The 27,890-nt window shown below is 47.1% G+C and overlaps 1 protein-coding gene across 1 annotated transcript in view; it reads left to right on the top strand.

Annotated features, from left to right (window-relative positions):
• The window catches only part of LOC147672978 (sulfotransferase 6B1-like), a 111,271-nt gene that overhangs the window by 28,822 nt on the left and 54,559 nt on the right, over positions 1-27,890 (top strand). Inside the window, exons 4-5 of the mRNA XM_086947851.1 lie at positions 18,484-18,610; positions 26,690-26,784. Coding sequence (XP_086803977.1) covers positions 18,484-18,610; positions 26,690-26,784 — 222 coding nt within the window. The remainder of the gene's footprint in view (positions 1-18,483; positions 18,611-26,689; positions 26,785-27,890) is intronic.

Here is a 27,890-nt window from a genome sequence, read left to right as displayed (position 1 = left end):
ATTGAGAAGCCGTATTTACAAAATATACAACCGAATTGGTTAGTAACTTTTATAAAACAACTCCATTCGTCTGTTTCGCTAAACAAAGTGATAGTTTTCTAAATCACACAAGTATTCTGTAATTCCAGTAGACAGCGCTAACCTCTTCTCTACCACAGAATTTTACACTCGCCGATAAAGCAGCGCTTACCTCTACCTTTACCCTGCTCACAAGCTTTGGTTAAGCTCTACGACACCCAGCTGATCCTCTCCCTGACCAACGACCCCGCCAGAGCCAACCTTCACGAAGAGGTAGCCGAATGGATGAAGAACAGCCGCCTGAAACTGAACTCAGATAAGACGGAAGTCCTCATCCTGGGATCCTCACCCGCCGCTTGGGACGACTCCTGGTGGCCCCCCGCCCTAGGCAGCGCACCCAAAGCAACAGACCACGCACGCAACCCGGGCTTCATCCTGGACTCCTCCCTCTCCATGACCAGACAAGTCAACGCCGTCTCCTCATCGTGCTTCAACATCCTGCGCATGCTACGTAAGATCTTCCGGTGGATCCCCACCGAGACCAGGAAGACGGTCACCCAGGCCCTCGTCATCAGCCGTCTGGACTACGGCAACACCCTCTACGCCGGAACCACCGCCAAACTCCAGAAGAGACTTCAGCGGATCCAGAACGCCTCAGCATGACTCATCCTGGACATCCCCCGTCGCAGCCACATCTCCGGACACCTGAGAGATCTGCATTGGCTCCCGGTCAACAAGAGAATCACCTTTCGTCTCCTCACCCACGCACACAAAGCCCTACACAGCCAAGGCCCAGGATACCTCAACAGCCGCCTCAACTTCTACGCTCCCAAACGCCAGCTTCGATCGACCAGCCACGCCCTCGCCACCGCCCCCCCGCATCCGTAGAGCCACCACAGGGGGACGGTCCTTCTCCTACCTCGCCGCCAAGACATGGAACTCCCCCCCCACCCACCTCCGCCTGACCCAGGACCACCTCGCCTTCAGGAAGCAACTCAAGACCTGGTTGTTCGAGCAGTAGCAGATCCCCCCCCCCCCCCCCCAGCGACTTGAGACCCTCTGGGTAAGTAGTGCGCTATATAAATGCAATGATTGATTGATTGATTTATTACTCTCCTAGCAGTAAGTTTTAAATCAGGATACACAATGATCCCTGTACTTGAAGGCTAAGATTTTATAGACTGTCCTTGCTATGCATTTATCCTTTCACACGTAAAGTCCCTAAACTTGTGATGTGCGAAGACACCACTTGTGATATGCGACAATACCACTGCAGTATACGACAATACTACTTTTTGAAACAGACTATACGATGTGCGACTTCACTTGCCATACTTCCTCTGCCTGCAGACAGAGGCACCAGCTTCACGCAATCCTTGGAAGCCTTTTCAGGACTACATATAACATAATACGAACTCAACAGATGTTAGTCATAACTCTGTACATCAAATTCTATATACATTAACCTTTGAATATAGGGGTTTTATATACACTAAGCTAGTAAAAATAACCAACACTAATCACCAAACTAGTCAATAATAACCACCGCTCTGCTACCAAGTAATCTGATGCAGCGCTCACCCAGAAATATCACCAACTCAGGGTCCAGGTCACTCCGGTGCTGCCCATAACACCGAAGTACAACACACCTAGTCACACACACACACTTTACATCAGACCCTTGCGAATATATATATAAAATTGGTTGAGTGAATTCTCTCCTATGACAGGATACCTTTTAAGCACAGATTTTAACACCAGTATTTGTTTTCCTCAATAAGTCTACTAAAGTAATCTATGCATCAATGTACCCCGCCAATTAGGTCGGTGGACCAATTAGTTGAGTATGTTGATGGTGATTGTCAAGACCAGCTTAACCTCACTACAACAATACATTGATTTGCATAATTAATTGATTATAAAAGAATCACAAACACCTGAAATCATTTAAAGGATTTCATGTAATTAATTTACATAAAAGAAAATTAGCATCTATGCTGTTATTGATAATTCTCACGGAGCATTGCCATTTATTCAGGAAATACATTAAGAAAACTGTTTAATAAAAGACATGAAGAGAAAATTCATGTTCACATTAATGTCATTCATCTCTAAATAAAAAGCTCAATCAATCTTTGGTCATGTAACTGAAAGAGAAATTCTTCATGAAAAAGATCAGAGAACCATAGTTAAAACATGCATTTAAATCTAAAGATTTCTACACTAAAATCTTCCTACCCTGCACTAAACCCCATCTATACTTACTAACCCAGGCCTCCTCGGGCGCAACTCTTATCCAGGTGTAACGGGGTGGACGAACGGGGACATAAGGGATCCCATCCCCTAGAATGGTGTGTTGTTGATTCTGATATTCCCACCTAACCAGAACGAGTGGAGCGCTGAGAAGCAATCTCTATGGCCCACGCAGGAAGACGATTTAGGCCTCGGCTCCTTTAATTGGGTGTATGTTTAGGAAGAGGAAGGCCCGCCCCCGAATGATGTTCGCCTGGTCGGATTGGCCAAAAAGGAGTAAGACGAGGGTTCGGCGTGTGACATCACCCCGGAGGAGTTTGGTGTGGTGAGCGGAGTAGGAGTAGAGTCGGGAGAAAGTTACCGGAGCTGGGAGGCACCATCGCCATCCCGGAAGGCTACAAAATCATCCGAAAAGACCGCACCAAGCAAACAGGAGGAGGCATCGCTATCGTCCACAAGAATTCCATCCGCATCTCAACCAGCTCTGACGCCAACCTTGCTAGCGCCGAACACCTTCACTTCCAGATCCACACCGACCCCAAGACCACACTCAGAGGCACCCTCCTCTACAGGCCACCAGGACCCTGTGCACAATTCTGTGAAGACATCACTGACTTTATCACCCCACACGCCCTCCCCTCCGAGGACTACATTCTATTGGGAGACCTCAATTTTCACCTGGAAAAGAGCATCGACTGCAACACCACCACCCTTCTGGACAATCTCGCCAACATCGGACTCCAACAACTTGTTAATACCCCCACCCACATTGCAGGGCACACACTCGACCCCATCTTCACCTCCAGCAAACATATCTCCTTCAGTCACACCACTGCTCTTCACTGGACGGACCACAGCTGCGTTCACTTTGTCTACAAAAAGACCACTACCCACAACCACCCCCAACCTACTCTGCGAAGAAACTGGAACAAAATCACCATCGACCAGATCTCCTCATCGCTTCTTCAAAACCCCCCTGCCCTCTCTTCGAACGCCAACCAAGCAGCCATTAACCTCACTCAATGGCTAACCAACAGTGCCGACATCCTAGCACCCCTGAAAAAACGTCAAAGCAAACTTGACAACAAAAACGCCCCTTGGTTCAACGATGATATTAAGAAATCCAAGAAACTCTGTCGCTCCCTTGAGAAGGCCTGGAAAAAAGACCCAAACACCAGCACCAGGGACGCCTTCAAAAACGCCACCCGCATACACCACCAACTGATCCGGACTGCCAAGAAAGCCGCCTTCAAAGACCGACTTGACAACAACGCACACAACAGCAAGGAACTATTGTCAAGTCAAGTCAAGTCAAAGAATTTATATAGCGCACTACATACCCAGAGGGTCTCAAGGCGCTTAGGAAGGGGAGGAGGATTACTTGTCAAATATCCATGTTTTAAGTTGCTTTCTGAATGCTAGGTGGTTCTGGGTAAGGCGAAGGTAAGTGGGGAGTGAGTTCCATGTTCTAGCAGCCAGGTATGAGAAGGATCTGCCTACCATGGTGGTCTTGTTGATGCGCGGTACAGTGGCGAGGGCTTGGCTGGAAGAACGTAGTTGGCGGGAGGGGGTGTAGAAGGACAGTCGTGAGTTGAGGCATTCTGGTCCGATGTCGTAGAGTGATTTGTGTGCGTGGGTTAGCATTCGGAAAGTGATTCTCTTATTGACGGGTAGCCAGTGGAGGTCTTTCAGGTGACCAGAGATATGTTCGTTGCGTGGGATGTCTAATATGATCCTGGCTGAGGCGTTTTGGATTCGTTGGAGTTTCTTCTGGAGTTTAGCGGTAGTACCTGCGTAGAGGGTGTTTCCGTAGTCCAGTCGGCTCGTGACCAGAGCATGGGTGACTGTTTTCCTGGTTTCGGTGGGGATCCAGCGAAATGTTTTTTTGAGCATACGAAGAATGTTGAAGCAGGATGAGGATACGGCGCTGACTTGTCTGTTCATTGAGAGTGAAGAATCCAGGATGACGCCTAGGTTCCGTGCGTGGTCTGTCGGGATGGGTGCTTTTCCAAGGGCTTCCGGCCACCAAGAGTCGTCCCATGCAGAGGGGGATGTACCTAAGATGAGGACTTCTGTTTTATCTGAGTTCAGTTTCAGACGGCTGTGTTTCATCCATTCGGCAACTTCTTTCATTCCTTCGTGTAGGTTAGTTTTGGCGGTGCTGGGGTCATTGGTGAGAGAGAGGATCAGTTGAGTGTCGTCAGCGTAGGAGATGATGTTGAGGTTGTGTTGGCGTGCGATGGCCGCGAGGGGGCTCATGTATACGTTGAAGAGGGTGGGGCTGAGTGAGGATCCTTGTGGTACGCCGCAGATGACTTCTGTGGCCTCTGACTTGAATGGTGGGAGGCGGACTCTCTGGGTTCTTCCGGTGAGGAACGAGGTGATCCATTCAAGTGCTTTTCCTTGTATTCCGATGTTACTGAGGCGTTGTAAAAGGGTGCTGTGGCAGACTGTGTCGAATGCTGCAGAGAGGTCGAGGAGGATGAGGGCGACTGTGTCTCCATTGTCCAGTAGAGTTCGAATGTCGTCTGTTGCTGCGATGAGGGCGGTCTCAGTGCTGTGTTTTGTTCGGAAGCCAGATTGCGAGGAGTCGAGGGATTTGTTGGCTTCGAGGAAAGCGGCGAGCTGGTTGTTGACAGCTTTCTCGATTACTTTGGCCGGGAATGGAAGGAGCGAAATGGGGCGGTAATTTTTGAGTTCGGTGGGGTCCGCTGTGGGTTTTTCCAGAAGGGCGGTGAGTTCAGCGTGTTTCCAGTTTTCCGGGAAGGTGGCGGAGTTGAAGGAGCAGTTGATGACGTCTCGGAGGTGCGGTGCTATGACGGAGTCTGCTTTGTTGAAGATGTGGTGAGGACATGGGTCTGTGGGGGATCCTGAGTGGATGGAGTTCATCAGGCGGATGGTGTCCTCAGTGGAGATTGGGTTCCAGTCGTTAAGGGTGTTCACGGGGGGAGAGTGTTCAGCATATGGTTGGGTGGGTTGGTCTCCGGGTTGGTTGTCGAAGCTGTTGTGGATGTCTGCAATCTTGTTGTGGAAGAATGAGGCTAGGGAGTCGCAGAGGGCTTGGGAGGGGGTGATGTCGTTGGAGTTGGCCGAGGGATTGGAAAATTCCTTGACGATGTTGAAAAGTTCCTTGCTGTTGTGGGCGTTGTTGTCAAGTCGATCCTTGAATGCTGTTTTCTTGGCCTTTCGGATTAGTTGGTGGTGAGTGCGGGTTGCGTTTTTGAAGGCGTCCTTGGTGCTAGTGGTTGGGTCTTTTTTCCAGGCCTTTTCAAGGGAGCGGCAGAGTTTCTTGGACTTCTTAAGATCATCGTTGAACCATGAGGCCTTCTTGTTGCCAGGTTTGCTTTGACGTTTTTTCAGTGGTGCTAAGGTGTCGGCGGTGTTGGATAACCATAGGGTGAAGTTGGCGGCGGCTTGGTCTGGGTTAGAAGAGTGGGCTGGGGTGTTTAGAAGGAGCGATGAGGAGATCTGGTCGATGGTGATTTTGTTCCAGTTTCTTTGCAGAGTTGGTTGGAGGTGGTTGATGGGTTTTGGCTTGTTGTAGGTGAAGTGAACGCAGCTGTGGTCAGTCCAGAGGAGATCCGTAGTGTGGCTGAAGGAGACATGATTGCTGGAGGTGAAGATGGGGTCGAGTGTGTGACCTGCGATGTGGGTGGGGGAAGTGACCAGTTGTTTAAGTCCGAGATTGGCGAGGTTGTCCAAGAGGGTGGTGGTGTTGCGGTCGTTGATCTTTTCAAGGTGAAAGTTGAGGTCTCCCAGAAGGATGTAGTCTTTGAAGGGGAGCGCGTGAGGAGTGATGAAGTCCGTGATGTCTTCACTAAATTTTGCGCGGGGTCCTGGTGGTCTGTAGAGGAGGGTGCCTCTGAGTGTGGTCTTGGGGCCGATGTGGATCTGGAAGTGAAGGTTTTCGGAGTTGGCGAGGTTGGCGTCAGAGCTGGTTGAGATGCGGATTGATTTCTTATGGACGATAGCGATTCCTCCTCCTGTGTGGCCGGTACGGTCCTTGCGAGTGATCTTATAGTCTTCAGGGATGGCAATGGTGATGTCTGGGGCGGAGGAAGCGTTCATCCATGTTTCTGTTAGGAAGGCGATGTCCGGAGAGATGGTGTCTAGTAGATTCCATAGGTCAATGGCGTGTCTGTGGACCGAGCGGGTGTTGAAAAGGATGCAATGTAGGTGGTTGGGGTCGGGAATCTGTGGTGTGGTCGTAGCGGAGATGTTGTCGGTGGCGCTGAATTTGCAGGAGTAGCAGGAGAAAGGTCCATGGGTGTGTCCAGGAGCGGCTTGGACGCAGTAGGGGGCGCGACCGGGGTTAAGGGCTAGGAGGGTGGCGGCATCGTAGGTAATGCGGGAGGGCTGGGCAGCGCGAGGGGCAGGGGGTCTGGCATTGGGCGCGGTCCAGGCGCGGACGGGCGTAGACGGGCTTACCTTTGGCGCACCTTCGGCGCGGATTGGGCGCGATCGCTGCGCGTGAACGCTGCACGCGGGAACTCCTGTCATATATGGATAGTGGAGGGGGAGGGGCGAGGGCGGCTCAGCTGGGAGGCGGGGCGGGCTCCAGGGATCACAATAACAACAAAATGGAGGCGGAGGGGGGAGCACAGCGTCGCGCTAGTGAAAACGCGCACAAACAGTCAAAGCGGCTGATCAAGTAAATTAAAGTGCAAATAAATCAACTCGGCAAGCAGGCACACAGCAGGCAATTAAAATTAAGCAGTTCTTGTGATGAAAAGCAGCACAACGATACCGAGTGTCACGAGGGGACACTGGGGAGCGACCACTCAGCCTGAGGGACAGGAGCGAGTCACGGCGCTCTCAGGTACTGTAGCGCTGATCTGGTCAGTGGGAGGGCGGCTCAGCTGGGAGGCGGGGCGGGCTCCAGGGATCACAATAACAACAAAATGGAGGCGGAGGGGGGAGCACAGCATCGCGCTAGTGAAAACGCGCACAAACAGTCAAAGCGGCTGATCAAATAAATTAAAGTTCAACATCGTCAAAGAGTTTACCAACCCCACTGCCAACTCCAATGACATCACTCCCTCTCAAGCCCTTTGCGACTCCCTAGCTTTGTTCTTCCACGACAAAATCGCAGATATCCACAACAGCTTCGACTACCAACCCGGAGACCAACCCTCCCAACCTTCTGCCGTACCTTCACCCCCCTTGAACATCCTTAATGACTGGAACCCAATCTCCACTGAGGACACCATCCGCCTGATGAACTCTATCCACTCAGGATCCCCCACAGACCCTTGCCCTCACCACATCTTCAACAAAGCTGACTCCATCATCGCACCCCACCTCCGAGATGTCATCAACTGCTCCCTCAACTCCGCCACCTTCCTGGAATGCTGGAAACACGCCGAACTCAGCGCCCTTCTGAAAAAACCCACAGCGGACCCCACCGAACTCAAAAACTACCGCCCCATCTCGCTCCTTCCATTCCCGGCCAAAGTCATCGAGAAAGCTGTCAACAACCAGTTTGCCGCCTTCCTCGAAACCAACAAATCCCTCGACTCATCACAGTCCGGCTTCCGAGCCAAACACAGCACTGTGACCGCACTCATCGCAGCAACAGACGACATTCGAACTCTTCTGGACAATGGAGACACAGTCGCCCTCATTCTCCTCGACCTCTCCGCAGCCTTCGACACAGTCTGCCATAGCAACCTCCTACAACGCCTCAGAAACATCGGAATCCAAGGAAAAGCACTGGAATGGATTACCTCGTTCCTTGCCGGAAGAACCCAGAGAGTCCGCCTCCCACCATTCAAGTCAGAGGCCACTGAAGTCATTTGCGGCGTGCCACAAGGATCATCACTCAGTCCCACCCTCTTCAACGTATACATGAGCCCCCTCGCGACCATCGCACGCCAACACAACCTCAACATCATCTCCTACGCTGATGACACTCAACTGATCCTCTCTCTCACCAAAGACCCTAACACCGCCAAAACCAACCTGCATGAAGGATTGAAAGAAGTAGCCGAGTGGATGAAGCACAGCCGTCTGAAACTGAATTCTGACAAAACTGAAGTCCTTATCTTAGGCACCTCCCCCTCTGCCTGGGACGACTCCTGGTGGCTAGAGTCCCTCGGAAAAGCACCCATCCCGACGGACCACGCACGGAACCTGGGCGTCATTCTGGACTCCTCACTCTCGATGACCAGACAAGTCAATGCCGTTTCATCTTCTTGCTTCAACATTCTTTGCATGCTCAAAAAAACATTTCGCTGGATCCCCACCGAAACCAGAAAAACGGTCACCCACGCACTGGTTACAAGCTGACTGGACTATGGAAACACCCTAAACGCCGGTACCACCTCAAAACTTCAGAAAAAACTCCAACACATCCAGAACGCTTCAGCCAGACTCATACTAGACATCCAGCGCAATGAACACATTTCTGGTCACCTGAAAAGCCTCCACTGGCTCCCCGTCAATAAGAGGATAACATTCCGCCTCCTAACCCACGCACACAAAGCCCTCTACGAACTTGGACCCGAATGCCTCAACACACGACTTTCCTTCTACACCCCTTCCCGTCAACTACGCTCCTCCAACCAAGCCCTGGCTGCTGTACCTCGCATCAACAAAACCACCATGGGAGGAAGATCTTTCTCCTACCTGGCAGCTAAAACCTGGAACTCACTTCCCACTCACCTTCGCCTCACTCAAAACCACCTAGCTTTCAGAAAACAACTTAAAACCTGGATATTCGACAAATAATTCCCCACCCCTCCCTAAGCGCCTTGAGACCCTCTGGGTATGTAGCGCGCTATATAAATCTCTGAATTGAATTGAATTGAGAGCGCCAGGAGTAGCATTTTGGAGCAGGGAGACAAGCGGCCTGGGCAAGATTATTGGGGCGCCAGGAGGCCAACGTCCCCACGAGTCACCGGGCCACACTCCTGCAGGAGTGTGACTTCAGCAGGTACGTCAGCAGGTTACGAGTTGGGTGGGAAGGCGGGGAAACTCGTCTCGCTAGTGAATACCCGACTTTTCAAATACCCACTGGCTACTTTGTAAATATCCTTTCCCGACCTCCCCATATCCCTTTCCCCAAAACACGCTCTCCTCACTACTGCTCCTTGTACTTCCCCTGTATATAAGTGTTGTGTACAAACACTTATTCAGCGGTGCTCCTCTCACCCCCTGCTAACCCCCACGGGCAATAAAACGAAGAAGACAGTGTCCTGACCCGTTGCAATATTTTGTTTCTGCATGCTCTATCGGGACGAAGTTGAGGAGAAGCTTAACCGAGAAGAGAGCAAGGCAGAAGAAGACACCCAGAAGGGGAAACATTTACCACGGATCCCACAGCCTTTTCCCGGGAGAGACTCACATCAAGGAGTAAAAGGACTTTTAATAAAATAAAACCATACTTAGCAAGATCAAGTCTCAGAGCCCTTTCTACATCCCCGCCATACCCGGCTAGTGTCCCGTTGTGATCTCTAACCTACAGGTATTATCAGTGAGCCTTCTGGCATAAGTTCAGGCTCCCAGCATCTCTGTAAACAGCTGCAGTGCAAACAGCATCTTTCTGCGATCAGCTTCTGTGTCAATAAACCCCAATTTTGCTCTGATATTTATACAGTATTTGCTGGCTCTCTACTCTCAAATGTTTCAACACTTGTCGGTTCCCTTTCTCTGATTGGTCATGATATTGCAGTTCTTAGCTCTCAGGATGTCCGTTAATTTACAATGTATTTGTTAATTTTCAGGATGTCGATGAATAACTTCCTGATTAAAAAGCTGACAGATACAAATTTGACTGTCCATGCATTTATTAACTTCCAGGATGTCCGTGAATAACTTTGTTTGACAAACTGATAAATACAAGTTTGACTGTTCCGGTTCATCATCAGTGATTCAGCTGTTTCCACATGGTCATTTTTGGAAGGCATTTGACTTTTATCCTTGGCAGACATTCAGCTGTTCTCGTGGTTATCATTTTGGCCCACAGCCACTCACCAGCGTTCAAATGGCCTCAAATATAGTCAGCTGAAGTTGCAAGGTTTTCAGTGAAGCACAGAGCATGGACGAGCTTCTCTCAGCAAAATGATGTAAGGTTTTTCTCCCGGGCAACCAACCAAAACTAGGATAAACACAACAAGAAAATGTAAATACACAGAATATAAGTGTTTTCTGTCCCCCCAACCACCAGTGCTAATATTTATCCTTTAAAACTGTTACCTAGCAGAAAATCATCACACTGCCAGCCATTAAAAAAATGAAGCAGAAAAGCAGCATGCAGTGCACAATGTACAGTACAACATAGACATGCACTATTACACTACTTAAATGCACAAAATATATTAAACATGCGTTTTACATCTTAAATTAATATGGTAATCAAACCTGTTAGTGCAAAGAAATCATTTCCCACTTGTAATGTGTGTGTTTTTATGAATACACAGCAATCAAAATTAATATATTTACTTTGTTATGGGGTGATTGATCTGAATGGGGTACACACAAAATCTTCTGTACCTCGCTCTATCAATGGCATTCATGTCACAAGGCCATGCAGTGTCAGCAACTTGCAGTGGAATACATCTTAGGTTCCAAGGCCTATATATTCTATTTTCAAACCACAGCACTATCGTGTCAGCTCCACGACCCGTGACACTCACTATGCGGTTATTTAGGCTTATAAAGAATACAAGAGTTCCAGTTCTACCAAAGGAGCCAGAAATGCATCAGTCTGATTGTGACAAACACATCACAATGCTGAGTGACATCTTGAAATACAATTTATGTTATTAAATCACAGAGCTGTTGAACCAAGTGAATAATGATTTCCATGCTTATGTTGTTACATGTTCACCAGTATCAACGTTTCAGACTGATCATCCTTAATACAAGTTATTTTACCTGGACTGTGATACATTCCTCTGCTGTCTGTGTGGTTGACATTTTTTGTCTGGTATTACTCTTTCCTTGATTCTCAGGCATTTATAATTGCAATTTAGGAGTGCAATTTTAATCTTGATTCTCACATCTACTCCTTATTCTTTCTGCCATGCAATCAGTAAATCAACCACCTCCATTTTTTGAAATTCCTTAGATCCATCAATTACACAGTAGACAGTAGCATGAGCTTTTAAAACTTATTTGGGAGCAATGGGTACTTCAAGATTGAGATCCAAATGAAAGAAATTCCTTCTTTTAAATTTGTTGGGATTTGAGGAAAGGATGATTTTCAAACATCTACCAAACATTGAATTAGCCGAATGTGAACTTTAAAATGAATACCAAGAATTAATTAGGAAGCTAGAAAGACGCTTTGGCGTCCAACCCGGTATTGCGGTTCAGAGACAAGAAGAACAGGCTTCACTGACCAACTTGTTTGTGACTAATTAGACAAAGGAAGACAGCAAAAAGTGCTTTCTAAAATTAATCCATCTTTGGAAGTAAGAACAAAAAATTATGGAAATATAGAAATCTCTCAAGGTTGAGAAAGAGAACTGAACAATTCCAGGTTGAAGGAAATATTGATTTATATGTCATTGTATTACCAAGACTTGTAGCAGATTGTGAATATGAAGGTTTCACTGATCAACTCCTTTGTGACCAATGATACAAAGGAATGAAGCAATAAATGCTCTCTTTAGTTAATACATCTTTGGAATAAACAACAAAAATGGCTACAAATATAGAAACCTTTAAAGGTTGAGTAAGAGAACTGAACACTTCCAGGGTGGAGTCAATCTGTGTAGTTAAGAAAGAAAGGGACAGATTACCAAGAGAATTTAGATAAAGGGAAAAACGTCCATTGAACAATATTTCCAACAAATCAATGTATGTAATAATCAAAGTCATGAGAAAGGAGTGAAGTTGTGTCCCACAAAAAATGTGATGACATGGAAGTGCATGGAAACATGGATGAACGCCTCCTCCGCCCCTGACATCGCCATCGCTATCCCTGATGACTATAAGATTACACGCAAAGACCGCACCGACCATTCAGGAGGAGGAATCGCTATCGTCCACAAGAAATCAATCCGCATCTCAACCAGCTCTGACGCCAACCTCGCCAACTCCGAACACCTTCACTTCCAGATCCACATCGACCCCAAGACCACACTCAGAGGCACCCTCCTCTACAGACCACCAGGACCCCGCGCAAAATTCAGTGAAGACATCACGGACTTCATCACCCCACACGCGCTCCTCTCCAAAGACTACATCCTTCTGGGAGACCTCAACTTCCACCTTGAGAAAATCAACGACCGCAACACCGCCACCCTCTTGGACAACCTCGCCAACCTCGGACTTAAACAACTGGTCACTACCCCCACCCACATCGCAGGTCACACACTCGACCCCATCTTCACCTCCAGCAACCATGTCTCTTTCAACCACACTACGGATCTCCTCTGGACTGACCACAGCTGCGTCCACTTCTCCTACAACAAGCCGAAACCCATCATCCACCTCCAACCAACTCTACAAAGAAACTGGAACAAAATCACCACGGAGCAGATCTCCACTTCGCTCCTTCAAACCTCCCCAGCCCTCTCTTCTAACGCCAACGAAGCCGCCTCCAACCTCACCCTTTGGTTATCCAACACCGCCGACACCTTAGCACCACTGAAAAAACGCCACCACAAACTTGGCATCAAGAAGGCCTCATGGTTCAACGAAGACCTCAAGAAATCCAAGAAACTATGCCGCTCCCTTGAAAAGGCCTGGAAAAAAGACCCTTCCACCAGCAACAAGGACGCCTACAAAAGCGCCATCCGTACTCACCACCAACTGATCCGAAAAGCCAAGAAAACAGCATTTAAGGATCGACTCAACAACAACGCCCACAACAGCAAGGAACTTTTCAACATCGTCAAGGAATTTTCCAACCCCTCGGCCAACTCCAACGACATCACCCCCTCTCAAACCCTCTGCGACTCCCTAGCCTCTTTCTTCCACAACAAAATTGCTGACATCCACAACAGCTTTGACAACCAACCCGGAAGCCAACCCACCCTACCATCAGCTGACTATCTTCCCCCCGTTAACACCCTTAACGCCTGGAACCCAATCTCCACTGAGGACACCATCCGCCTGATGAATTCCATCCACTCTGGATCCCCCACAGACCCATGCCCTCACCACATCTTCAACAAAGCAGACTCCGTCATAGCTCCGCACCTCCGAGACGTCATCAACTGCTCCTTCACCTCCGCTACCTTCCCAGAAGACTGGAAACACGCTGAACTCACCGCCCTTCTGAAAAAACCAACAGCAGACCCCACCGAACTCAAAAACTACCGCCCCATCTCGCTTCTTCCATTCCCGGCCAAAGTCATCGAGAAAGCTGTCAACAACCAGCTCGCCGCCTTCCTCGAAGCCAACAAATCCCTCGACTCCTCACAGTCCGGCTTCCGAGCAAAACACAGCACTGAGACCGCCCTCATCGCAGCAACAGACGACATTCGAACTCTACTGGACAATGGAGACACAGTCGCCCTCATCCTCCTCGACCTCTCTGCAGCCTTCGACACAGTCTGCCACAGCACCCTTTTACAACGCCTCAGAAACATCGGTATCCAAGGAAAGGCACTGGAATGGATCACCTCGTTCCTCTCCGGAAGAACCCAGAGAGTCCGCCTCCCACCATTCAAGTCCGAAGCCTCTGAAATCATCTGCGGTGTACCACAAGGATCCTCACTCAGCCCCACCCTCTTCAACGTATACATGAGCCCCCTCGTGGCCATCGCCCGCCAACACAACCTCAACATCATCTCTTACGCGGATGACACTCAACTGATCCTATCTCTCACCAAGGACCCCAGCACCGCCAAAACTAACCTACACGAAGGAATGAAAGAAGTCGCCGAATGGATGAAACAAAGCCGTGTGAAACTGAACTCAGACAAAACAGAAGTCCTCATCTTAGGTAAATCCCCCTCTGCATGGGACGACTCCTGGTGGCCGGAAGCCCTCGGAAATGCACCCATCCCGACAGACCACGCACGGAACCTTGGCGTCATCCTGGATTCTTCACTCTCAATGAACAGACAAGTCAGCGCCGTATCCTCTTCCTGCTTTAACATCCTTCGCATGCTCAGAAAAACATTTCGCTGGATCCCCTCCGAAACAAGGAAAACAGTCACCCACGCTCTAGTCACGAGCCGACTGGACTACGGAAACACCCTCTACGCAGGTACCACCGCTAAACTCCAGAAGAAACTACAACAAATCCAAAACGCCTCAGCCAGGCTCATATTAGACATCCCACGCAACGAACACATCTCTGGTCACCTTAAAGACCTCCACTGGCTACCCGTCAATAAGAGGATTACTTTCCGACTGCTTACCCACGCACACAAATCACTCTACGACATCGGACCAGATTGCCTCAACTCTCGACTGTCCTTCTACACCCCCTCCCGCCAACTTCGCTCTTCCAGCCAAGCACTCGCCACTGTCCCTCGCATCAACAAAACCACCATGGGAGGCAGATCCTTCTCATACCTGGCTGCCAAAACATGGAACTCACTCCCCGCTTACCTTCGCCTCACCCAGAATCACCTAGCGTTCAGAAAGCAACTTAAAACGTGGATATTTGACAAATAATCCTCCTCCCCTCCCTAAGCGCCTTGAAACCCTCTGGGTATGTAGTGCGCTATATAAATTTTATGACTTGACTTGACATATTGCCAAAGATGCTAAAGTGCCCAATAGAGTAGTGACAACGTTTCTAATGTTGCACAACAATAAGGAGACGATGGTGCTGAAATTACATGTTTACAAGAAGGAATGCATGATATGGTTCTAGTGGCTTCAAATGGGAATGTATGAATGAAAACAACCCTTTTGACTGTGTAGAAACATACGTAGATGTTGGGGTGAAGGATTAGATCCTACACCTATTGATAGAATCAGGAGCAAGGATCACCATGATAAGAAAGGGAGCTTTTCGAAAACACTGGGTAAAAAAGAAAAGCAGTCCTTTCTGATTGGGCCCCATCTCATGTGAGGGACTGAAAATTGGCCTATAGGGACATTTTAAAGACGTATGTGCCCACTAACAGGGTGAGCATTTTAGGATGGTTTCTAAGCATGGGCGGAAAATCCGTTCCGCTCGCGGATTTCGCGGATTTTCGGTAAATTCGCAATCCGCGAGATTCGCGAATTTCCCTCAAAATCCGCGAGCGGAACGGATTGGGTTAAAAGTTCAACTCTTTTAGAATGGCGCCAGCAAGCTGCCAGAGCCATTCTAAAATAGTTACAAAAGTCAGCTTCAACAGGAAGCTCTAATAGATAAAATAAAGCAGGTGCTGCTCAAATTCAGTTACACAATCATTAATCACCCCAAACTTGGGGTGATTAATGATTGTGTAACTTAATTTGACCTTCAACTGGAGCACCTGCTTTACTTTATCTATTAGTGCTTCCTGTTGAAGCTATTTCTAGCTATTTTAGAATGGCGCTGGCAGCTTGCCGGCGCCATTCTAAGTGGGGCTGAGGGCAGAAGGGCACAAAAGTGGGACAGAGGGCAGAAGGGGACAAAAAATGAGTGGGGCAGAGGGCAGAAGGGCACAGAAATGAGTGGTACAGAGGACAGATGGGCATAAAAAATGAGAGGGTGGCAGTGATTAAGCAGGCGAAAAAAAAAACCCTGCGAAATTGCAAAGTGCCTCGCGAACACCCGCGAACACGCAAAGCGCCTCGCAAACACCTGCGAACACGCAAAAATAAAAAAATCCGCAAATTCGTGCGAATTCGCGAATTTTGCGGATTGCGAATTCGTAAATCCGCAAATTTGCGGATTGCGAATTCACAAAATTCGCCCATGCTTAATGGTTTCACCAAGATCTTTTTGATCTGGTGTCAAAGAGCAAGTACTGTTTAAGTAGTATTAATAGTAAGCCATCATAGAGACTTTTCTGGAGAACTGGGAAGAATCGAAAGTTTTAAACAGAAAACAGGCTCACACAAGGGGCAATTCTTATCAAACACAAACTTTGAGGAGTACCTTTGAGTATCAGAAAGGATCTTGAAAAAGAATTGCATATTTTTTGTCTTGGGCCAACATTGAACCAATAGAATCTTCCTTTTGTCACTCACTTTTAGTTGTAGCTTGCAAGCTCAGGGGTGAACCGAGAGAGAGTGTCAACCTGCTTAACTTGAACTAGGAAATTTGGGTAGAGGCATATATCATGATAAAAATAATTATGGGTGGTGCTGTGGTTCACCAAGACAGCGCTCACAGCTTAACAACAAGAAGTTTTGAACACAGAATCAAGACATTTGACTGCTTTTATTTTGCCTATTGGGTCTTTCCAGTACTGTTGAGTTTCCTATGGATTGGCTTGGACAGCCTCCGTTTTTCAGTAGAGTGTGTATCAAATGCTCAAGGATATATAAGGTGTTGCTGTATTTCAGGATGATGTTTTGATTTATGCTTCAAACCGTGAGGCACATGATCCAATCTGTACATAGTCCTTGGCATTTTCCAAAAATTCAGAGTAGTAGCCAAAAGAAGAATATGTCAAATTCCTAAGCAACAGGTTGAAAATATGAGACATGTAGTGACGAATGGTGGTGTAAACTATGGCTTGGTCTTATCAAAGCTGTTAAGGAGACTCACCCAACCAAAGACAAATATGGTTTGAAGGCATTTATGGAATTCTTTGCGTTTTATTCACATTTTATATCTGGCTATGCCTCCTAAATGAGATGTTTCAGTAATTAAAAATAGAGTTCTGTTTGTGTGGGATTCAGTTTGTTAAAAGGCATCTGAATAGATTAAGGGGCAAATAGCAGATGCTTGTGCATTGTTACCCTATGATCCTTTGAAATCATGTATCCTTACAGCGCATGCAAGCTACCATGGTCTGAGTGCACTCTTTACTAATGGAACGGATGAGCAAGAGGTGACGATGCATTAGGATTTGGATTTGCATTATTTAATAGAGGCAAAGTTACATTATTCGGTAATTGACAAGTAACTAATGAATTGTGGTTGTGCTTTGGATAAATGTAGCTGTTGTGTAGGGTGCAGAAATTTCATTTTGAGAACTGACCACAAGCCACTGATATATGCATATACATTGAATGGTGGGAAGGCACGTAACTCTATCCCTAGGATTGGCAGATTAGCCTCTAGGGTTTTGCAATATCAATTTGTTGTTCACATACTTGAGGGAAAACTGGCAGGGCAGGCTACTTCTTAGGATTTCCTATTTAGGATGATGGTGAAGAGTTTTAAATTGATGAATTGAGGTATTATCTTTCAGCTGCTGTGGACCTTGCAGAGGTCTCTATCTGTACCGAGCAGGAGTGGAATGATTGTTTTTTTGTCAAAAAAGGCTGGCCTAAAGACAAGAGTTTGCATGTGAGTCTTGAAGCCTTTGTTAAGGTAGCCGAGGAGCTTTCTGCTAAAAATTCCATTTAATGCAGGATGACAGGATGATTCCTCTGGAGAGTTTACGGCTTAAGATTCCCAAGTGCGCTCAAAAGGTGCACCTTGGATCTACCATCACCAGGCCCCGCGAGCTCTGCTGTGTGAGGACTGATTCTGTGCAATTTGTGAAGCAGAGGTGTATCTCTGCTCTTTTATGCTGAGACCTGTATAAACCTAATAAACTGATGCTCTTTAAAATTCCATTCGGTAAAATCTGTGTAAGCTGAGGGATAGCATCGCTTTGTGATGCCAACGTCTATAAATACATTCTAAGTGACCTAAGGGACACCCATGCTGTGTTGGGGGAGCATGTGCTGTTTAAAGCCACAGTTTGCGATTCCCATGGGATAGGTCTGCTGTTTGAGACTGAGTATAGATGGGAGAGCCAATGAAGGTCCCAGCCTGATGAGTGCCAAACATCTGTCTCTGGTTCAGGTCTGGGTTTAACTGGGACACATGATGGCCAACCACCATCACTGGCCTTGCCATATCACCCCTCTCTAATGCAGGGTAGAAACCAAAGAACATTCAACATCCTGTGAAGTGTGGTTTGGTCCATTGCTATGCAGGCCATGGACTCAGTACAAGTATGCTTTGTGTAAACCTATTCCACTGATGCAGCAGTTTAATGAAGAGAGGTGAATGTTACCTACAGAGTGTATTTCTGTTATGACTGGGTCTGGTAGTGTGATCTTTTTATGTGCATTATTGGATTTTTGCATGTCATCCTTCTTAAAAAATTACAGAATTGAAAGCTCTTTATCGTGTTCTTGTTTACACTGTTTGATTCTTCCCAACAGACTTTGGTGGTGTTTCGAAATCCCAAAGATACGGCAGTGTCGATGTTCCACTTCCTTAATAGTTTGTCTGTCGTTCCTAGATACAACTCCTGGGATGAGTGTTTCGAGCACTTCATCAACGGAAAAGGTAATTTCCTTTTTATCGAAAATGGACGAAGAGTGTTTGAAAACCTTGTTGTCAATGGCGTCTACAGTGGGCCGCCATGTTTAAGGGTGCTGTGCACTGTGCGGAGCATCACAGCCTTCTTCCTTGTTTATTACCATGAAATGTGTAGTGTCTTGGTCGGCTTACAGGGTTAGATAAAGAGTGGTAATGCTGTAGTAGGAATGTGGCATGTCTGAGGTAGGCACCTTTTTTGGGCTACTGCACATACTAAAAACGTTCTTGCGCTTCCTTTCATTCTCTGCTAGGAAGTCTGTTGTCCAGGCACTATTCGCCTCGAGGTTGAACTATAGAAATGCCCTGTATTTGGGACTTCCTGACTACCTGATACACAGACTTCAATTGTTCCTGAACATGGCAGCACATAGCTCCTTAGCCTACCTCCTAGAATACACGCCCTCCACTGGCTCCCAATAAGGAAGAAGAAACTGTTTAAAACACTAGTACTGGTCCACAAGGTACTTCATCATACTGGTGCAGGCTACCTCTGGACATGAAGTAGCTTTTACGTACCCTCTAGAAATTCGTCTTCAGGCTAAGATCCCTAAGATTCGTCGCACTAGGGAGGGGACAAGCCTTCTCTTATTTAGGTGTAAAAAGAACAGATGATGGACGGAATGCTGAATCAATTGAACATTCACTCCCACTCACAGATCTGTGCTAAATCCATCTTTTTTTCATGCCACGCCATTCCAGTTTAGCCCCAGCCATAAGAAAATCATTCTTGACCCTGTTCCCCATTGGAGCAGTTCAGCCCGAACTGCCAGGCCAGGTCCTCCCAGGACTAGAAACAAGCATCCTAGGACCGGTTTCATGGTTTCACCCCTCATCAGCCAGGATAGCTTGAATCTGGTGGTGTAGCGAACATAGAACCCACTTCTGGGCATACCCTTCCCACTTAGGGTGACAATTGTAAAAAGAACAGATGATGGACGGAATGCTGAATCAATCAAACATTCATCCCCAGTCACAGATCTGGGTTAAAATCCATCGTTTTATTGTAAGCCACGCCATTCCAGTTTGGCCCCATCCATATGCAAATCGGTCTTTACCCTGTTCGCACAGGAACAGTCCAGACGGAACTACCAGGCCAGGTCCTCTCTGGACCGGAAACAAGCATCCTGGGACCAGTTTTGGAGTTTCACCCCTCATCAGCCAGGATAGCTTGAATCTGGTGGCATAGCAAAACCGGTCCCAGGATGCTTGATTCCGGTCCAGAGAGGACCTGGCTTGGCAGGTTGGGCTGGACTGTTCCCATGAGTCTAAACTGGGGGGGCATGGTGAAAAAAAGAAAGATGTATTTAACCCAGTTTTCTTGACTGGAGTTGAATGTTTGATTCGCTCTGCATTCCGTCCATCATCTGTGTGTCTTTTGCTTTCTTGCCCTAAGCGTGCCGAGTATGCCCAGACGTTGGTCCCGGACTCACTGTGCCACTGGATTCAAGCTTGCCTGGCTGATGAGGGGTGATGCCCTGAAACTGATCCCAGAATGCTTGTTTCCAGTCCAGGGAGGACCTGGCTTAGCAGTTCGGGCTGGACTGTTCCCATGAGGCACAGGGTCAAGACTCATTTGCATATGGCTGAGTCTAAACTGGGGTGGCATGGCCAGCAAAAGTATGATGGATTTAACCCAGATCTGAGACTGGGATTGAATGCTTGATTCGTTCTGCATTCTGTCCATCATCTGTGTGTCTTTTGCTTTCTCGCCCTAAGTGTGCTGGGTATGCCCAGACGTGGGTCCCAGGATCACTGTGCCACGGGATTCAAGCTTTCCTGGATGATGAGGGGTGATGCCCCGAAACTGGTCCCAAGATGCTTGTTTTGGGTCCAGGGAGGGCCTGGCTTGGCATTTCAGGCTGGACTGTTCCCATGAGGCACAGGGTCAAGACTCATTTGCATATGGCTGAGTCTAAACTGGGGTGGCATGGTGAACAAAAGAACAATGGATTTAACCCAGATCTCTTGACTGGCGTTGAATGTTTGATTAGCTCTGCTTTCTGTACATCATCTATGTGTCTTTTGCTTTCTCTTATCTAGCGCCATCTGCATGGAACAAGCTCCCTCTCGACATACGCTCAGTGGACTCTATTTCACTGTTCAGACAAAGCTGAGAACCAGGCTTTCTAAGCAATAATAGACAGTTCGATTTTACTCTGTAAGGTTGCTGACGTCCACAGCACTAGGACACTCCTTGGAGTAGCCATGTGCTATATAAGTCACATTTCATTCAGTCACTCACTTGTCCTGTTTTCCAGGAGGGGCGTACACAGTCTGCTCATATTTTATACAGAGAACTACTGTCCCTGTGACTGGGTTTGGCATGTAGAGTGATGGTGGCAGCGTACCGTGTTCTAGAATTGATCATGTGGCCCAGACCCTATTATCTGAGTCACTGAAATGAAGGTCTACTGTGCAACCATGTAAACCTCTGCTTCTGTGCACTTACAAAGTCCTTTGCCCTAGTAAACACAGCATGTAAGTATGTTGGTGTGCCTAGCCTATGTGCTACATGCACGGTGTGGATATGTGGGCCACAGCAATGGAGACCAGTGGGATCCATTTTGGATGACTTTTGCCTGACGTTGCCCAAGGCGGAGGGACTGTGCTCTTCTACAGTGGAAGTCTTCTTGCTCACATTCCTGCTGCTGGAGGGAGGACACCTACACACTGAAGGGGGGAGAGAATGGGCTCTTTCGATACGCGAAGAGTACTTTTGGTGAGCTTAATTTGAGCCAGTGGTTGCCAGTGGGGCCCTTCGGCACTCATGTTTGGGGCCGGTGGGGCCCACTGACACGTATTTCTCCTTAGCTGATGTTCCCAGAGACCAAGAGAGGGGTAAACACAAAAAAGGGATAGAAGAAGGAAGAGAAGGCGGAAAATCCGTCAACAAGGGAGAACGCTGGAGCCTGCTAGAGAGAGATAAAGGGGCAGGGAGCGTCTGGCAGTGGATTCAAGAGGCCTGAGGTGGATTCTGGACTATGAAGCCATGGTATTCAGAGCGGGGACATTTATTAACACCGGCCTCTATATTTTGAGCAGTGCTTTGGGCACCGGTACTCATTATGACAAAAACTGGCTGGAACTGCCCAAGCATCGAAGGCCTTATTGGGAGCTACACCTATGATCCAGCTAGCCTCAACGAAGGTCAGAGCAGCCACCTGCAGATCCCTGCGAGGAGGCTCTTATCAACAATAAAACCAGGACTGCAGCATCTCAGGACTGCTGTTCCTGGCGACCATGAAGCAGAATCAGAGCAGGTGAGACTAAGGCACTCCGGAACTGCCTGTGGGTGCGCCCTCGCTCTTTGGAGCACTAGGCCTCCTGAAAGTGACCCTGAGAGATCTGATTAACCCATGAAGGGGTAAGAGACTTGCAAATGAGTGCACATACACACTGGGGGGGATTGAATGCACCTGGGTAGTTTCATGCTACTCCACTTGACCCCTAGAGATAGAAGGGAGATCGCCTAGAAGTCCTCGAAACCCAGGCAACAGCAAGGGAGAGAGACAGGCTCCGAGTCAACCAACATAGCACCCAGGGGCACCTCCTTGTTTTTATTCAAAGTAGTGTGTATATTGAGTGCCATTGTATGGTTAAAGTTCTTTCTTTCCTGCAAAAATAAGCACTGGGCTGAACATTCACTTTATAGGATTGTTAATTGATTGTTAAGATCTGAACTAGAGCAGCCCCCCCCCCCCCCTCGTTCTCCCTGAGAAGCCTGTGACTGAAGGGGTTGTCCTTGACCCAATTTTCAGAGTCATCAGAGGCAAATGCCCTAAACCCCATGTTTGACGTCCAGTAGCCCCTGCCTCCCCCGTGGCTTCTTGAATGGGGTCTGACAGACATGCACGCGTGTTGTCAGTACAGACGTCCAGAGGGTGCTCCACCTCTGGAGTCTTGCAGATGTGTAGACAACCAGCAATGTTTCACCTGGTTCAGCCGGACCATAATGCCATTATGTGTACTTTACTGGTGCACTTTTCAGACAGAAGCTTGGCGCATCAAAATGGGGCACCGCGCCTTGTAATGGTCCCGAGCTGTGCCTGTTGTGGTGTGCGGCACTGCATAGGAAAGTATCCTTCACTTTACTAAATGGAGAACATGAGGGAATGTGAGGAACATTTGAAGTCAGAGTTGTTTGTGGCTGTTTCTTTCATCCCAGGCAATGGTGGATTTTTGTGAATCTCTATTCGGTTATTGCAAACAGGGCTGGACTGGCTGTATCGGGCATGGGGCAATTCCCCAGGAGGCTGGAAAGGTGGGGACGGTGTTGCAGCCATGGGGGACGGTTTTGTTGCTGGGAGACGGTTTTGCAGCAGTGCTGCATTATTGGTGGCCAGTAACAAAAGCAGCGGTGCTTCACACTTGCACCCACCCTGCGTCCGGGGGCTGGTGTGACTAAATAGCCAGGGCTGCTTCGAGTTCCCTGTCTAGCCCGGATTGCTTCACAATAACTAAGCATGGGCGGAAAATCCGTTTCGCTCGCGGATTTTGCGGATTTTCGGTAAATCCGCAATCCGCGAGATTTGCGAATCTCCCGCAAAATCCGCAAATCCGCGAGCAGCGGATTTTTTGTGGCTTGCTCGCACTGTTCGCGTGAGTTCGCGGCTTCCCAGTACAACTTCGCGCCCCGCGAATAAGCGCTAAATTGCAGAAATACGATCTTAGCAAAACTGAAACTACTTACCAGGTTCAAAAGTTCAGGCTCATCATTAGTAGCCATTTCCTGTAGTGCTTCCTGAGGGGCCCCTCCAGAGTTCAGTTGCCAGTTGCAACTATTATGTGACCCGGCTCTGAACCTCAGAATAGTTACACATATGCCACAAAGGTCCTGAATTACAGCTAAGGGAGACAAGCAGGAGCCAGGCTGGAAGTTCAAATCCATTAATCAGCCCCTAATTCATTATTGTCAGTTGGGGCAGGGCAGGTGTTGTAACTAATTTTGCAACAATGAAAGCACTTAGCAAGTGCAAAAGATCACTAATCAGGAAGCACTAAGGAAGCAGGTGCCAGCTAAAAAAATATTCTGTCACACATTAATCAGCCCCAAATTAATTCAGGTCACTTGAGGCAGGGGAGGTGTGCTTTGCTTTGCCACAATAATGTACACTGACTGGACAACCAGAGGGTGCTGTGATGAAACAGAGGGTGGCATGGATGGGCCAGAGGGTGGCATGAGTAGTCAGAGAGTGGCAGTGGTGACAGAGAGTGGCAGTGATGAAGAAGAGTGTCCCAAACAGGCTGGACACGTAGAAACAACAAGTTCGCAAAACTTGCGACCCGACAGGTAAGTTCGCGTTTTGCGAAATTGTACAAAACCCTCGCGAACTGGCAGAAACACGCGCGAACACAAAAAAAAAAAATCCGCAAATTCGCGAGAATTCGCGGATTTTGCGAATTGCGAGTTCGCAAATCCGCAAAATTCGCGAACGCGAGATTCGCAAAATTCGCCCATGCTTAACAATAACAAAGCACATGCAGTGGTGGTAAAGACTGTTGCACTACCAATCCAAGAGTTGCAAATAAAAGTATTTTTTAAATTACGTTAAACAGTCCGTATCATTAAAGTAACATAGTGGTACCCCTTAAGGTAACATAAACATCCCACTGCACAGGATGTTGCTTCAAACTCACGTCCAAAAGGAAGAAAGTTATGATAGGTTACATTAGCAATCATTGTACCTCGGCACTCAAATAAGTAACACAGAAGCAAAATACTTCTGTGGAGAAAATGAGTCAAGCCAGACCTTATTACAGAACCACAACTTCACACTGATTGGATGAGGGCATGTTCAGAAATAGACCATTATATAGAGAACATCAGAGACTCAAGATATTTTAATGTCTGGTTGGCACAAATCAAGTTAGTTCGATGTCATATCAAGTTAATCAGATGTCATATTAACAACACATATCCTGTGATACGTTATTTGTAGATTTCACAAGATTCTGGGACACTTAGTAAAAAGTTCTTCCATGTATGGGTCCCAAAACGAATCACAAAAGGCAGCCGACACATGTTTAGTTACTCAACAGTAACTTCTTCAAGGCTTAATGGATTTCTCTTGAAAAGGAAACAAGTTAGGCGAATTTCCAAGGATAATAAAGAATGGTGAACCTTTGACAAGAACAGGTCTCTCTATCGTTGATTTTGGATAGATAGATGTGGGATAGTGTAATCCTTTCACATGAGCATTTTATGTTAGAAGCAGCTAGTAGGTTATAGCACGGTCAGTTGGCAGTACATGTAGCCCCGATAGGAATCACCTGTTTACTAACGAGTCTTTGACACAGTTAGAGATTCTAATGGTGTCACAATAGACCTACCTCATCAATATTCATGAGGTAGGCCACAATTTGAGACCCCTTGGAATCGCAGAAAACACAGGGATGGTGGCCTCCTGGAGGCAGCAGACCACCATATCTGTGTTTGCTTTTAAATAAAGTAACATCCAATATGGCTTTTCAAAAAGAAAAATGAATTGTTTCAGTTTAAAATTTAAAGTAGGGATGTTAGCCAAGACTTTTTGATTTTACTAAAAGTATGTGTCTGTCATTTATTTTATTTTTATTTATTTTATGTGCTTCTATAGCGCCTGAATAGACCCCCGAAGGGGTATCTCATGGTTACTTATAGGGATTTTCAGCCACACTAATTTGTCTGAGATTGTGTCATTCACATTTTTCTCCAACACACTCAAGCAGGCATCAAGGGGAAATGTGTCAGCCCTCTTCAGCCATTGGCTGACTTCACTGCCAGTTACGGGATACTGCATTTTTACAATGAGCACATCCACACACAAGATAGTTCCCTTCAGTGCCAGGGAGTACTATGGTAATGTGCTTTTTTGAAACCAAAAACTTTTTTGTCTGTAGTCAATATTTGTTTTTAGATTGATGAGGACCCAGTAGCTTCCCGAACAATAAGTCTTTATAAAAGCCATGACCATACAAACCAAGAGCTGCCAAAAAGCTGGCGGACAACTCCAGACCTTTTGGCCTTGCCAATGCTTTTTTAATTTAGGTAGGTTTGCTTCTCTGATGCAGAACACTACTTTATTACAGGCTGCACATTTACATTTTCTCTCGACCCCAAGATTACATTTTTATTAGCTTCAAGATTCAGGACTTTTGACCCTATGTTTGTACACAGAATTCAGCAAAAGTGGTCGTAATTTGTCCACCGACTTTATACGAACACATAGAATTTTTGCAAACCAATATATATTAAAACATGGTCCACAAAATTACAAACGTGGTTCACTAAAATTACAATTTGTAGGGGGTGGAATTTGACCTACTTCACTGCTATGCATGAGGCAGGTCGAAAATTGAGACCCACTGCGAATTGAGGCCATCACACGGATGGTGGCCTGCTGGGGTCAGCATACCACCATGTTTGTGATTGCTTTTAAATAAAGCAATATTATTTTCTTAACACAGCCTGTTTGCCTCAAAGGAAAACAGGATGGGTTTAAAGAAGATACGTTTGTAAAACGTTTTTTTAACCAGAAAACAGAGGTCACAGAGACCACTGTCTACTCCTAAAAAAAAGTTTTTTACAACATTGACAAAGAGGAGGGGGTCCCTAAGAGCCCCCTTCATGTTTGCGAGTGGCTTACTACCTCCTTTGGGGTGTCGGTAACCTTTCAATGATTTGTGACCATTGGTTCATATCATTAGAAATCACAGACTGGAAGGTACGCACTACACATGCCTTTTTCAATTTGCAATTTAGTATGTAGTGGCAAACCTGTTTTGCGATATTGTATCAAACGACTGAATCACCATAAGGGATCTGAACTTACCCAAAGGCTATTTTGTAGTAGCAAAGGCTCCGATTGTGCAGATCAGAGTCTTTGTGACTGCAAAAAACCTTTAGCCCTTTGTGCAGAATGTAGTGGACAGAGTAGGGACACTATGGGTGATAATTCCGAAAAGTAGATTGTTGATCTGTTCATCTGTATGGTATAAAAGTGCTAAAATGTAGTGTATCCTCTGTTTGTGGTGATACTACTTCACCTACATGCCTTTCTGTTTCAGTGACCTACGGTTCATGGTTTGAATATGCCGTTGCCTGGAATGAACATATAGATGATGACAATGTGATGGTAATAATGTTCGAAGACATGAAAGCGGTAAGAAGTGTTTGCTGGCGGTTTCAATCGCATTGTGAGGTTTAGCATCCACTTGGAATATATACATAGTTGTTTGAGACTTAAATGACACAATGGCCCGAAGACTGAAGAGGTGGTGAGGTGGGTGGAGAGGATGTGGGGGAGCACGGAGAGGGGGTAACAGTTAAGAAAAAAAAAACACTTTCCTGTAACTGCTGGCTGCATTGCTCCTTGCGCCTCTGTGTTCTGCTGCTTCCTGGTCCCAGCCGACACTGGGACATAGCAGCATGCTATGAGAACAGCCCAGGGATTGGCCTGAGCGTGCTGGTTTGACGCTCCGCTCAGGGCAGGGAGTCTGTGCTGTTTCTCCAACCCGGCTTTTCAATACAGCTTGGTTGGAGAGACCTAAATGCACATGTGTGTTTGTCCGGTCTAAGACGGCCTCCCAAACACACATGCGCAATTATAAGTGCGCAAACTAGTCTTCCCTAATGGCACGCCCGCCCCTCCCTGCACACGCTGGGTCAGGGCCCGCAAATTAAAAATAAAACAATTATAGTAAATCATTTTATCTTCCACATGCTGGCTCTGAGCCAGTGGGGCGACACTCCCCCGCCAATGCGAATGAGCCGCCCCTGCTGAAGAGGCATCCAGCAAAGGTTTAGCTGACAGAAAAGACTCTTTGTATGTCAAACTGCTGCACTTCTGCTGCACAAGTTCAATTTTGAGGAGCTCAGGATCTTAATACCGAGCAAAGGCAGATCCCCCATGCACACTGCCCATCCAACATACACGCAGATTCCACAGTGTGAGAGGGGACACGTGTAGAAGACCTGGATGTCTCTGGCAGGTAGTATTTTGAGGGTACCGCTGTCCTGTTCACATATAACAAGTTCATTACAGTTACTGGTGTCCCTGGCATGTAATTTGTTGAGGGTACTGCTGTCCTGTTTACATATGCCAAGTTCATTGCAGTACCCAGCCTGTCAGTGGCAGATAATGTGTTGAAGGAACAGCTGTCTTGTTTACATATACCAAGTTCATTACAGCTTCCTGTGTGTTTTTGGCATGTAGTATGTTGAGGGTACTGCTGTCCTGTTTACATATACCAAGTTCATTACAATTCA

Source organism: Lissotriton vulgaris (assembly GCF_964263255.1).
Source record: "Lissotriton vulgaris chromosome 7 unlocalized genomic scaffold, aLisVul1.2 SUPER_7_unloc_1, whole genome shotgun sequence".
Taxonomy (NCBI): domain Eukaryota; kingdom Metazoa; phylum Chordata; class Amphibia; order Caudata; family Salamandridae; genus Lissotriton; species Lissotriton vulgaris.
This window is presented reverse-complemented; position numbering and strand designations above follow the sequence as displayed.